The 14,665-nt window shown below is 42.1% G+C and overlaps 2 protein-coding genes across 4 annotated transcripts in view; one reads left to right on the top strand and one right to left on the bottom strand.

Moving 5' to 3' along the window:
• Positions 1-27: 27 nt before the first annotated feature.
• Hdc (histidine decarboxylase) lies at positions 28-13,825 on the bottom strand. Of its 2 annotated transcripts, none has more exons than XM_076813308.1 (16): positions 13,646-13,825; positions 11,016-11,048; positions 9,288-9,574; positions 7,787-8,044; positions 7,416-7,559; positions 6,566-6,632; positions 6,140-6,302; positions 5,425-5,495; positions 5,304-5,323; positions 5,117-5,215; positions 4,040-4,260; positions 3,616-3,725; positions 2,551-2,721; positions 916-992; positions 622-736; positions 28-517 (listed from the first exon to the last, which is right to left on the bottom strand). In XM_076813308.1, exons 2-16 carry the CDS (start codon positions 11,041-11,043, stop codon positions 189-191), a joined length of 2,160 nt encoding a protein of 719 aa, XP_076669423.1. In that variant the 5' UTR covers positions 11,044-11,048; positions 13,646-13,825; the 3' UTR covers positions 28-188. The 2 variants fall into 2 exon arrangements, with proteins under 2 accessions (XP_076669423.1, XP_076669422.1); XM_076813307.1 differs by lacking the exon at positions 13,646-13,825 and adding an exon at positions 11,636-11,925.
• Positions 1,498-14,665, top strand: part of Hr3 (nuclear hormone receptor 3 ROR-beta) — a 137,881-nt gene continuing 124,713 nt past the window's right edge. Inside the window, exon 1 of one of the 2 annotated variants that reach the window (XM_076813318.1) lies at positions 1,498-1,775. The gene's annotated coding sequence lies outside the window, so the exon portion shown is untranslated. The remainder of the gene's footprint in view (positions 1,776-14,665) is intronic. The other variant, XM_076813316.1, reaches the window with a different exon arrangement.

The following is a 14,665-nucleotide window of genomic DNA, read 5'->3' on the forward strand; positions in this document are numbered from 1 at the left end:
GGAGCGAAGGGAAAGAAAAGGCGGTGCGTTTGGACAGTAACTTGAGATTTATATTTATTATCGCAGTTGATTACTTTCATTCCAACAACTTATCGCTTAATTTGAACAACACAGAATTCATCGAAGACGCGAAGGAACACGGTCAGCCGTGGACTGGCGTGATTCCAATTACGTGTACTCGACTAACTTTATTCTCTCTTCATACAGTGGCCACATTTCCTGCAGAGAGCTTCGTCCTCCTCGTTTCCGTTGCCAGGAGTCTCGTGTTGGCCGCGAACTGTCGACAAATCGCCAGTACACGGACGATGCCCGATCGCGGCTATCGTTTCGCTCCTTGGAAGATTCGCTTCCGTCGTAAGCAGAGACGTTAGAACGTTCGAACAATCCTGAGGACCAATTTTTCCCGAGTCGTTCACGTAATTCGAGCGAGCTTTAGAGTTCTGCTTCTTTAAAAGCTTCTCCGCCTTCATCGTGCCTTGCAGGTCCTGCTCTGACGTCGAACATTCGCCAGAAGCGCCTAAAAGGACAGGTAAAGCTTGAGAGAAGATTTCAGAAATTTACTGCACACTTCGACGAGGTTGTTAATTAATTATTGTACTGTGGTTAATTAATGCCACTCGCCATTATCGGATCGATTGGCGTCCAATCCTGTTTCACCGGTGGCAGAGGAATCCTCGTCCTCTTGCAGAGGCAATTCAGAGGACATGTCTATGGCAGGGCGACAGCAAGCATACCCCTGAAACAAGAATAACAGTATTAATATTTTAATTGAACTTAACCCGCGTGTGAAAAATTAGCGAACTACAAAGGAGCAGAGCTGCTGAGAGTCGCAAGTGGGAAAGTGGGGAGAGTGTATTAGAGTTCTATTTCTTTTTTCTTCCTACTAATAATTATAAATAAATGAATATTCTTCACCTGCACGAGATCCATACGCGAATCTAAAGAGAACTGCTTCCCTGACATGAGAATCCCGCGGATACGGCGTCGCATAGCTGCAAATAGAAACAAAAGGAACAATCAGAAATAAAATTATCAATAAGTCTTGAACAATTCTTATTCTATTTTTATGAAAAATAATGCATACGCATTTAATTTGTGCATAGATTTGAAAGGTTTTTAAGTATTACTAAAATCGCTACTTCGCACGCTTTTAATACCCACGTGACCTACACTATTACACTAATAAGATCGTATATTGCATCTAACAGCTGACGAGTAAATTCTCCGATTAAACCAGCCTAATTTCAAGAATTAAATCTACATCATCGCGAGACGGTCGAAAGTAGCGTTTGAATAATGCTACAGTGCGCGCCGAGTCGCCCCGCGCAACGACGAAAGCTTCCGAAGCAGCGCGAGTTAAAAGTCTGAGTTGAAGTTGAGTCTCGCCAGAATTGAAACCGCGCTGCTCTTCGTCGCGAGACTGTAGTGAAAAGTGAGTGTTAATTTTGGTGCGTGCGGTGGCGGATTTAACAGGGTGGCCGATGAGCAGTTGCCACTTGGGCTCCTGCTCAGAAGGCCCCCTCGGGCCCCACCCTTAAAAGAAATTACGACTTTATCCAAAGTATATTTTTTTCTCTGTATTATTACACTGAGCCCGTTTTTAGTAAACTACCGCTTTATTTCCCTGAAAAATGGGCCCCTCAGAACGTTTACCACCTGGGCCTTTTTTCTTAAATCCGCCACTGGGTATGTGCCCTTGGATTATTGCAGAATCACGAGCCCTCAACCTCCAGAGTCGAGTCGGCCGTCCCTTCGCCACAGTTTGCGTGTTTTGTGTAAGTATATTGCAATCTAATATTCAAGAGGGTATAGTTGGGTTTTGGACACTGTGCACTGCGCAGCATGCATACCACATTGTACGAATAGTATTTTAATTTCCTCGATTTGGAAACTGCTATGTAGTTAAGAACTGCTTGTCTTAAAGAATATTGAACAGTATCACGATTCTGCACATGTATTACTTATCACATTTTCGTAATAATTGTTCAATCAATGCTCTCTTTGTTCCTCTCGATACTCGATTGAGAATAATCTGAATCAGATAATCTGTGCCATCCAGAGGCTACGCTGTAGCCAGATTGATACTCGAAGCGAATCCAATCGCCGTGAATTCGAAATAATACTGTATTTTCGCCTTCTGTGCTCCGTAATGCAGCTTTCCGCGTCCAAAGAGAGGCAGAATTTCCTCTTTTCCGCTACTTGTCGTCTTCGGCGCCAGACGGCGCTGGGTGGTATTTCCACGCGAAAAATATTCGCTCAGGAAATATTCCACATTCACGTATATTAAAGGGGACACGTTTTCGGAGTATTATTGCTCTTACGTAGTCTTTTCACGATTCATTCATCCCGTTCAGCGGGGACTGCGGATTATTTTCAACAGAAGGTTAATGTCCGTTGCTGACTCGTGTTTACGTTACGAGCACTCGGTGGTTTTCATGTATTTACCCTTCACGACTTTCTTGGAAATACTTTGAAACCGTAACATAGAAGGACGGAATTGAAATGTTGAAGTAAGACCTCTTGGATGACCTCTTCTCTTTTAATGTTTACCTGGGCTATCCCTGGCTTCCAGTCGTAGTTGGCCGAACGCCTTCGTGCATTCTTCGAATACATCGGCCGTGTCGTATATAGCAGCGAAGCTGCCATTCACAATTTTCGGCGACATCGGCGAATTAGCCAGCAGCAGGCTAGAGCCGAAATTTTCGTTCTTCTCTCGGGTGTCTGTAAGTCGAAATTATTGCTTATATATTTTATTCGCATTATTATTATTGCTGGGTGAATCACATTGCAGCTGATAATTGAATTGCAATTAGAATGGTTGGGCCAACGTAAGACACGAGGGACAGAACGAGAAATGATTAAAAACTCGTCTTACCTGAGCATTCTGTGCTCCGAAAATGATAGACAGTGCATTTTTACAGAAAGAACAAAAAGAAAAGCGAAACGACGTGATTAGACACAAGATTGTTTATTATCGTTCGTACAGGCTGTTTAGCGTAGATTGCAAACCTAAGTTGATAAGCGAGCCGAGATAGACAATTAACAATGTCTTATACGTTACGCAAATAATAAGGGGAATCCTGTATTATCAGACTGAATACTTATAAATATACTTCATTTACATATATGCACTCTAGGAACGTTAACATCGTCTACCATGTGCGTTATCGAATCTAATACTCGCTCCGATGTTATTAACACAACATTAGAGTCTTGGAATTCGAATACCAAACTTCTAGGAATAAAGTCACAGAAGTAAGGAAGAACATTAGTTTCCCAAACGATAACCCAACCAGGGTAATGAAAATATACAAAGAATAAGAAGGTTTCTTAAACTTTTCATTTGATCTACGAGATCTTGTTTCCTGCAAAAACCTTCTGGTTTATTCCCTCGCGAATAAATGCTAAAAAAAAGAATAATGTTAAATAAATAAAACTTGGTTCGATCTAGAAAGCTGAAACAGAGTTTCAATGAGGAGCAGGCTTATGCTCTAGATTTTTTTGAGCAGCGTGCAATATCTCTGTGTGTGTGTATGCACAATATTTGGCTTCTCACTTTAAAGAATCGATTGCATCAAATCAATTCGAATGGTCTACATTTCTGTTCTGTGTTACCTGCGAGTGGAACTCTTGCTCGTACAGGTGAACCTGAAGCATCCCCTATGATCTCGTTAGCCGTGCTTCGTATCTCGGCCCAGTCCCTTAAGATGTCCTCGTTAGTTGTGCTACAGTTGCAGCAAAATTATAAGAAAGACCGCAAATCAATCAATTTGAAATTAATAGCATTGATGGTAATATCATGAATATCCAGTGAGATTCAGAGTAGAAGAATTATGTTTCAGTTGAAGTCGAAAGTAAAATAATCGAAAGGAAATTTTTATGGAGCAGCCGAGTTCTCGAAGATTACCAATCTGTTATTAGCAGTCACATTAGTCTGCAATTCTTTTAAATCAGCTCGCATAAAGGCGTACAACGGTTTATCGATTCTTACGCTCTTTTCTGCTTCGTTTTTTTTGTAGCAGAGATAATGTTAACTTACTTGGTCGAGGTGACAGTGAATCTAATCACATATTTCCCGTGTAAAGCAGCTGGCACACAGTGTACACGACCCCTTGAATTCATCTTCTTCAGCAAACGCTCCGTTAGCGTATTCTCGCCGCGAAGTCGAAACACGACGAGCCCCAAATGTCTCGTTGCAGGGATCTCGAAGCGCGAATCCGCTAAAACTAGCGCTTCGAATTTTTGTGCCAGTCTAACGCCCTAGAGTTAGTGTTTGAATGGAATTGTTGATAATTAAGATCGATCCTAGGCTTTCTGCACACTTGCAACGACATTTCTTTATGCAAATGTATGTAAAATACATCGAATCAGCGCCAACGTTTGCAACTGACTAGAAATGTTGATATATTAAGATTTTTCTATACACGACTTTTTTTTTGGCTCAAGCATTTTTAATTCATTAAATATTTGTCCACTGAAAGGCGCGTGCTTCCTGCTCAGTTAATAAAATCCAAAGAAAGATTGCGTCGTTTGGAAATTTAAAATAATGCAAATAATAGAGAATGGACACAATTTAGGCAAATACTCAGGCGAGTGTGTTTGCTCTGCCGAGTTCGCGCGATAAAGTTGCGTTAAGAAACTCCATTGCAAGTGTATGCATATACTGCTTGACACTATTTTCTGCCGAGTATATGATTATGTATAGACTAGTTGAAACATAAATGTCCAAGAAATGACATACACAATTTTCTTAAAAATCATGTAAGAAGTAAATAAGACAGAGAAAACAATTTGAATATGCGAAATTTAGATACAACTTTAGACAATTTATAACGAGGGCTAATTTATTGCAACACATTTTCTTCGTGATAAACTTTGTCGCTTTGAATAGTCGCGCGTTTACTAATTCTTAAATTTGAAACAAACACACCATCTTCTTCTAACTAATAATTGATAATTTAAAACAATGCCATGTATGTGTCAGGTGATGCGCTATCTACTTTACATGAATTTCGTTTAACTTCTCGCGTGACCGATCGGCAAACGATACCTAGTATCCAGCAGTATAGCTTTAGTTGCACATTGTAATACGAGAAAGGTGTGATGTAATAGAAACCTCGCGAATATGCTTCTGAAGGCCAGTGATTCCGTAATTTCTAATGACGAACCACAATTTCAAGGCCCTGAATCTCTTCGACAGCGGGATTTGCCAGTGCTAAAACAATGAACAGTGATGTAAATGTGTTATAAAATTGCACTAACATATACTTCATAATATTGTTGAGACTTTATCAACCAGTTACCATATAATCGATAGCAAGCCCTGCAAATAAATTAGACACCGCGTTTAATCGATCATCGCGCTCGGCTGGACTGGGAACGCATATTTAATGGCAATACGGGAAAATATTCCTCCTCGGTTACCTGAATTTTCATGCTTCAGGTACAACGGGTCCACGTTGAAAGTTCTGTGAAGAGCTTGGCTGCTTTTCACCCTGAAAGAGCCGCAGAAATTATTGCCAGTCAATCTTTCTATAGGGTCGTTACTTTACGCCCGATCCTCTCCTCTGTGAATCGAGTGTTTCTTATTTTTTTGTTCCCAATCCCATTTAACACAGTCGATTGACTCGTTGGCATTTCGAATTAACCCTCTGTCCTCTATAACATCGTAATTCGTTCAAAGAATCCACATTCCCGAGATTTAATTAAACGGAGCATTTCGTTATTTCTTAGAAGCACAGAGGATATCATTGCCTCAGAAAATCTATTAGATTTCACTCGAGAGTGATTTATGTCAAAGCAACGGACCGTTCGATTTACTCGCACCACGCGTTATCGGCTTTAAAAGACACTCAAACATCGTCCCGAAAGATTGTGAATTATGTCGACGGAAATTGCAGGAGGAATGAAAAAACCGATTCTGCTTCCGCTGTCCAACCTATAAATCCCGAGAGGGACAGAACGAGGGGCTACAATGCCCCGCGCTTACGAATTTATCGAACTCGCCGCGATTCGACAATTTGCAAAGTTCCTCCCCTATTTCCCTCGCACCCCTTCGTACGAATATCCTTTTATTGGCGCTAGAAGCCCGAGGTAACGTATTGAGATAAAATTCATATTCATCCGCGCTGTGACTCACCACATAGCGGTGCAATCGAAGTGCACCATCAGCCACTTGCTAGGATTGAATGCAATCGAATCGGCGTTCTCTATTCCTTCGATCCAACCGCGGAATTCGGGGCACACGAATGCACTGCCTGCGTAGGCTGCGTCCACGTGCAACCAGAGCCCATTTTCCACACCTATCGGCCAAGAAAAATCCGTCTCATTTAAATGCGACACTAAAGCAGCCCAGGCGGTACCAGTTTCATACATGATGTATCGTAATCGGTTCATGAAGCGAAAAGAATGCGGGATTTCGTAATTGGTTACTCGTTACTTTAATAGCTTTCTGTATGTCCGATTTATGGCAGGAGATTTCAAGATCCATAATAATGAAACACCGCTTAGAATGTCTCTGTTCCGTTGGAAGATAGAAGCGAAAGATATATTAATCTCTACTTACACACTTGGCCAACTTCTTTGAGATTGTCGAAGGCACAGGCACCAGTTGTGCCCAGAGTAGCGCACACCTTCGTAAATAAATAAAAAGGTATATACTAAAGAAGTAAAAAAATTGTCAGTAAACAATGCAAAGCAACGTCTCATCCTTTCTGCCCTGTAAAGGCCAATAATTTGATTTTTAATTAACATCGCGCATGTTCAGTCCGCCCATTCCTGATCAAAGGATCGCAGTGCGACGGCGGAAATTACTTTCTTTCGAAGGCAATAATTTACCTTGCCATGGATTTGCTAGGTTGAAAAATAGAGGGAGTCACTCGCTAGTCGCGTTCCTCCGGGACCAACTAGCGAAAAGACAAATCCGCCTTGCAACGTCATGTCCGCCCTCTTTTCTACCCGCAACTAGTAACAACTCTGACAAGGTTAATTTGTAGGTCGATCTTTTTATACCGCACTACAGCTATCCACCTTAATGACGTTGATTGGACAAGAAAGCTACATGTTTTCTCTTAGGGATCGCTTTACACAGAATGTTACAGGATTCTTATAGCACCGTGTGCATTGTATTACCATTCAATCAAACTCCAACGTAAGGGAACAATAAATCTTCAGCCCAGATAGGCCACAAAGCGATTGTTGAAACAAGATTCTCGATGCTCGCTAAATCGACCAATAAGTATAGTTCGGAAATCATTTCTCCGCCAGTTCAATGTGTACTTAGTGTATACTCCCTAATTGCAAGAATTGAAGACCCCATTTTCCAACACTTCCCGTGTCAAAGCATTCGCATCGTCATTGCTCCTTGGCTTTGAAGCAAAGTCGAAAGTAGTAGATTATCCACGAGTGATACTCACATAAAAAGGAAGCAGCCCCTCAGCTCTGTCGTTCGTTATCGCCTCGAGTAAGGCTTCTCCTCTCATACTGAGCTCGTCGTCAGATTCGATGTACTTCATTCGCACCAAGCCTATCAGTCCAGCTTTCTCCACGCTGGAATGAGCCTGCAGTACACACGCATTAATAAAACACCGCAAACTACCCACTTAATCCACTTCGATCATAAATACTAATTCATAGAAACGCCACTCTGTGACAATACTGCAAGAAATTTTCGCGACCAGTGTCCACGAGGGGATATCAATTTTTCAGAGCCTCCCATGAAAGGAAACACTTTGAAAGAATAATAGCAGCTGTATTGGGGGGGCGGATTCAAAGTGGAAACACTTACTTGGTCAGAGCAATACGCGACAAGACGCGAATTAATCTCGGCTGGTAAACGGTCTGGCTCGTTTTGCTGCACATCCCTAATGGCTCGGGTTCTCGCTGCGAGTAAGCAAACGAGAGTGGCTTCCGACGCGGTCGTTTGTATCACGCCACCGCCGCCAGATCCTCCTGGACGGTGCAGGAATTCTTCAGGCAGACCGATCATTTTCCCAAGCCAATTCATTACGATGGTCTCCAGCTCCGTGCACGCGGGACTCGAGGCCTTTTCGTTCGCACGAATCGAAACCGAGGGTTTCACGGTTAATAAATAGAATGGAACGACAATTGTGGTTAAAATGATGGTTGCGTTGCGGTAAAATAGCTGCACGCAGTGTGCAAAATCGATAGTTGAGGAGGGAAACTTGCGTAACCGGTCGAAAAAATACAAATTTTTTGGGGGTTTAATCGATAGTATGTTACGTGGAAAACGTGTTCATAAAGCGTACGGCTGAAATTCAAATTTTCAAGGCCTGCACAGAACATTTTTACACACTTTTTTCATCCCCCCACGGCTACATCAACAGCGTAATTTCATACAGAATAGAAACTGCTTTCATTTTTCGTTGTAGTTGAATGCAACGGACGCCAAAACCTAGCCATAATCAGCAGTCACTTTGTAACGTAACAAATTTTGTTTATTCGTCTACACGTACACAAACATATCCCAAAAGTTTTGAAAAAAAGATTCGTTGCACTGGCTCTTTGGAAAAAATTCCCAATCTTGACCCTTTTTATGCCTTTTACACAAGATTCCCCCTTAAGTGATGCTAATGGGATTCTCGCGAGGCTTGATTTGTTGATTCGTTTGATTAATTGTGCTTGAAGATCGATAAAATTGCCAATACAGTTGGTGATAAGAAGTTGGGGTTGTACGATTGTACCAAAATTGGGAGAATGTTAGACAGTAATTTGCCGCATTTATTGCTGTAGGGGTAGTTTCAAAGCGCCCTCCCTTTGGAGGCCGTTGAGAGTGGAAACGCATATTAACAGCAGCGGACAAAACGTTCGATATGAATGATGCAACTTCTGAGCTCCATGAGAAAGTTCCTACACCCGATTCACTCGGAATCCAGATCCGCTGTTGATCTTCACCCCCGAGGATAATGGCAATTACATTGCTTTTCCAGTATTCTAAACCTGTATTGCTTCCCGAATCTTTCAAAACGGAACTAAAATCGTTTCGCTCGATGCATTATCATTCCAACGTATCAGAAGCTTCATCGCTACTCAAAACTGTCACCCCAAATTCAAATTCAATTCAATTCCCAAGTTCAAGCTCGAGCCTTCAATCGTGAAACGCCTGCCTCCTTAGTCAGTCCATAAAACTTCTAAGCTATCTCTCTGAGAAACGAGTTTACAAACCATACCACATTGTGATGCAATAGGTTTAATATCGAGCAAAGGGAATCCTTTGGAACAGAGGTTGTTTCAGGATTCTACGGAAATGGTAGTCACATCGTTCTTACCCAGGTAAATCCAAGACAATTGATCGCATCGGCCAGCATGTCGGCTAGCAGGCTAGCTGGAGAATTCAGGGCTGGAAAGTAAGCGTGCATATGAGGACTCTGCCAATGCGTGACCCCTGGCATGATGCACTTCTCGACGTCGACGAATATGTCCTCCCAAGGCTCGCCATCCACAGGAGCCGACGCTGGCAGGACGTTCCTCAGGTAACCCGGTGAAACCGCCGGGTAAACGCGCCTCGATCGAATATTCGCCAGGTAATCGGCGATGTAATCCACCATTTCTTTTCCTGACGGTTTAAAGCCATGTCACGAAGCGTTAGTAGTGTGAACTTACGTGGTCTTATTAATCCAATTTCTATATACGTCGAAATTCTATATATTATCTCTCCATTGTCTATTGACATTCTATCCTCGTAATGTTCAGCATTGCAATTGTACCTTCAACATTATTATCGTTCCTCTGAACCTCTGAATGATCGACAGAAATGCAATATTCGTAGAGTCCATGATTTTCCGCAGAGGTTTCAGAATATTTAGATGGATCTTCAAAGACCTTGCAGCTGTTAGACTGTTATATCTGTTTTCCAGTGGTATTTGCCTGTGATCTTGTCTAGTTTCTGTCTTAGGTATATGTAAAAGCGTGTTGGAAGCAGTAGGGAATGAATTGTCGATGCGACTGGTGTTTTGGAAACACAGGAACCTTCGTCTAACTTTATGCTATATCAAAGAACATCGCCTTTAAGTGGAAATAAATAACGAGAAATCTCCCAACAAACTCTTAAGTCCCAGAAAATAGAATGGTTATTCTCGGAAACGAAGGTTGGATGCCGACTTTCAACGAGCGAGAACAATTATTTAACATCGATAGAAAACCTTAAACCGATTATCTCTGGTCCCCGTACTCGAGGTCTTCCGCTCTGAAGTATACCGGGGAAAAACACTTCCGTCGGTGCCGTAGTTGCTCCTGAACACCCTCTTTGTTTCACTCCCGATTCGTTTGGCGACGTACATCTTAAGCGACAATGCAATTCGATTCGTGTTATTTAAACGTACCTTAAAGATCAGAATTTAAACACGCTCCCCTAAACGTCCATTATTCTTCGGACTGCATTTAGTCCACCTAGTATCCAATAGCGAATGGATACAAACTGTATCGCGCTGACAGCGACGTGCTACGTTTAAAGCTCGAATGGTAGGCGTTTGCATAGACGTTACTAGTTTTATTGGCATTAGGGAGCGCAGGGTGGACAGAGGGATGGATTCTCCCATACGAAATTGGATCCAAGGAAAAGGGAAATCACGCTGGAATCCTTCGCCTAGGATTTAGGACTGTAAAGACAGAATCTAGCGTGGACCGTATTGGAAACAGTATCGAATCCATAAAATCCCCATAGACTTGCTCCCGGTTCGGTGATCTCGCTTTATTGGCGCCGTTTTAACGCCTCGAAACGTATCCGATGGGCTTATCATGAGCCCCTTCTTTTATGCATTTCTGCTCGCTCGCGTGCAAGGTTACAAGGTTTGCGCAAGTACGTACAAGGTGCATAATGCAAGACATTGCATTGCCAACTATAATAACGAGGTTTCACAGATATCAGCCGTTGAGTCTGTTACTAAATTCTTTCCCTATTGTATCTATTGCACGTTGTAGCAAAGTAATTGACGAATGTTTGAAGGCATGCAATCTTGTTTGGAATAGCGTCAGAATAAATAGATGCTTTTACTTACCATGCTTGCGGTACTCTTCTAGATTCATATTATCTGTAACGAAAGCAACGTGTGCGCTATAATGCATGTGATACGTAAGCCTCGAGATGAGATGCAGGATAAAGGAAAATACAGGGAATGTCACGAAACAGTTTTATCGATAAAATTAAGTTTTTTAATAGATACTCCAGTCCATCAGTAAAGAAGCAAGCTTCGGTGAATTTAATTTTCTTATATAATTTTCTTCTTAAATAATCTCTTGTTTTCCGTATGACATTCCGTATTTTGCTCTACTGCAGAGTGGACATTTCCTGTTTTCAAACTACTTATTATCAGTATACCAAATTTTTAACGTTATCTTACGGGGTATTTGAACTTTATAACCGTTTGAGATTGGACAGTTCGGCAGTCCCAGTTGCCACCAACAAAATATGCTATAAATAGCAAATTATGAAAAATGGACGTCCCCTTTTTTTCCCCTTGCCCTTCGAATGAGGAAATATTGAAATAGAAATCATCCGATTATACTTCCTCCCGATGAATGTTATCACACTTTGTATTAATTTCACTAGCGAACAAATTAATCCACGAGAATTTTCACGTGGAAAATTCTTTGTTAAAGTCAAGATTGATTCGCTCACCGTTGAACCTCACAACAGCCAAATCTCGAAATTTCGATGGCACCGAATCAGGCGCATGTGGTGACGTTTAATTGGTGTTCACTGTTTAAAATGGCAATTCGCGGCAGAGGAATCGCGACAATTCTACCGCGAGCTTAGCTTGGCAGCGATGCGGCGGATTTCAGCGAGCGTAATGACTAGGTGCACTTGCTTAGTCGGCCTATGCGTGTTGACCTAGCGTCGAACTTTAACGCTACGCGATAGGTACTCGCTCGAATGATTTGTACGGATTCATCATCGATCGGACGTCACATGGGCCCAGAGCTTATTAGGCTAGTGTCACAAGGCTCCTCGCGGCCTAGAACTAAATTGTTCTTCTAAACCATTCTTCTCGGTTCGAATCATCGATCTCACCCGCTTCGATTCTCCCTATTCTTCGATTCTAGATTTTGGTTTAGCTGAAAGTGGAATAGAGGTGTGCAGAACACTCGAGAAACTTGATTGATTCGCTATTGAGCATCGTGAAATTATTGTTAAGACAGGTAATCGCGAGCGAGAATTAAGTAGGCTTGTGTAGGTCTGAAGTTAAATTGCGCAGGTGTAATTCAAATGAGCAGCCGTAAGAGAATACAGTAATTAGGGATGGCTTCTTCCCAGATATTACTTAATCCTGTTCCGGGAAACAGAGAATCCCACTCGCGAGCATCACGGAAATCCGAAGTTGTTATGCAAGAAGGATCGAGAAGTTAACGACTGGTCAAGTCAGCCGTCCAGCTGAGTTTCCAAACTGAATCCCGTATGGGAGCAAACATCGTAAATGTTTGAATATTTCATAACACTCGTACATGTTACTCTTACGCACTAAGTTAACTTCCGTATTCGCTGTCAAACAAAGATTACTAAAGCAGAGTTTCCAAAAAGCATATCCCCACCATATTATATCGGGAAAAGAAACGAGCAATTAATATTAGAATACCAGAACAATATATTATATTTTACGATGCCTTGGTTTCTCCCTGACACCTCCAATTCGCGTCTTACATTCGCCAACGATATCTCAGTCTCGTGAATAGGATCCACGAGGGGGGACGATCGAGATGTTATCAAGCACCGATTACACGCAAGAAAATAAAAGATCCGGCAGTCCTACACGAGGCGTAAAATGGAAAATCGAACATCGACAGCCGCGAGGATCTCGGGCTTAAGCCAGAATGACGCTCGACGATATTAAAAGCTCGTCCTTCCACCGTTTCCGTTTCCGACTTTTGTAATTTCCCGTAGCTTTCAGTATTCGTGCGCGATTCGAAGGATTTATCAGCGATGCCGACTGCTTACGTGTGAACACGAGCGGCTGGTACCTGATACCGATTCGCGGTTTCGCCGGAAAAATAAAAATTCCACAGGATGGAAATCAGAGCTCGTCTGATTCTGGCATCCTCTTGGTACTTCGATTGATCGAAGAAGGGTTTCAGGATTCATACGCGTAGAGTAAATGAATCGGTGTCTCGGTGGACAATTCTTACATTCTCTTTCAGCTTTCGAGCGTAGATCTTTATTGGATCCTTGGACACGAATAATAAAGTGGAATCTGATGGATTAAAGAAGCGTGCTTCTCTTTTAACGCATCAGAGACACTTTTTAGAGACATTTAGGTGAAACTTAGCTTACTCGAAGAGAATTACTCGAATTCTTCTGATTCAATTTTCTGAATGGCAAATTAAAAATTTAGAGCTCCAGCGGCATAGTCGAACTAGAGTTATATTCTATTTCAGAAGATTTTACAAGACAGTACGCAATTTTCTTTGAATTTGTGTCTACAAACACTTTTATAACGAGACGATTCCTCGATGTATCATTGAGAAATTTTCGAAACTTGAGGGGAGGAACTGGACCTTTAGTCTAGGAATATTATTATCGCTCTAATAGGATGTCGAACAATCCTCGGACATTATAAAAGGATTCCCTGCGGTTTTGGAGATTGTGGAATGTTAAAGGATGTGTAGGGTTAAGTAGTATTGTGAAAAACCTGACCTTGTTGGGAGATTCGAGTCGCACGGCGATGAGTTGCAGCAAGGTGCGTTGTGATTTAAGGGCGCGCAAACAGGCGAATTTGTTAAGAGTAACTGCGTCGCGATCACTTCTTAAACGACTGCGGAGACAAATTTCGATAGTCGAGGAACAGATATATCCACGGTTGAGGAGAATCGGTGGAATGCAAGTCGTTCAACAAGTGGCCGCGTTTATATAGCGACGCACTAAGTAGTTACTGCTTAGCGCAAGCGTGGTGGAGGACCAAGACAGAACGAGGAAGGATCTCCGTGACTGACAAGGGGAAGTCGCAAACTGTGGTCCTAGTTTTTCGTTCAGAAAGTAGGGAGGAGCAACTCTCTGCCGTTTTCGAGAAATAAATTCGTAAAAAATGCGGTCGACACTCCGGGCTTTAAAAGAACATGTTATTATCATAATTCCCTGTGTGACAATCTTTGCCTCACCTTCCTCGTATCAAACTGCGTCGTATGTGGTTTCATTTCATTACAATAATCTGATAAATACAATACAGATTTTTTCATGATGATAAAAATATTAACAAATTATTATCTTTCAACACCTGCATGATAAGGGGCGTTTTTCTACGCCTACTGTGCGAGAACAAAATGAACAATTTCAGACGTATTCGCGTTTTCTACTTTTCTCCCGAGGGAAGAAGACTTTACGCGCGTGCGTATTCGCAATTTTTTTACTTTGCTCCCAAGGAAACTTGAGTTTCCGAGCTGAGTGAGCATGGCGTTACCCTGTGGTATGAAGAGGCAATTGGTCGACTAATCGATACCGATCATGTCTGTTTATCTTGACATTACAACTGTCAAAGCACCTCTTTTCATTAAAAGATAAAATGAGTGATAATAAGGGTGATAGTGACACGGGATACTACCACACGCCCCCCGATATAGCAGAAGCTGCAAAAGCGATTGAGGAAAATTTGCTGCCGCCGAAATCGAAAGTGATTTTCATTAAGGTAGGTTTTCGTAAACACGACTGGGGGCAACGTTA

The sequence above is a fragment of the Andrena cerasifolii genome, chromosome 5 (assembly GCF_050908995.1).
Source record: "Andrena cerasifolii isolate SP2316 chromosome 5, iyAndCera1_principal, whole genome shotgun sequence".
NCBI classification, from domain to species: Eukaryota; Metazoa; Arthropoda; class Insecta; order Hymenoptera; family Andrenidae; genus Andrena; species Andrena cerasifolii.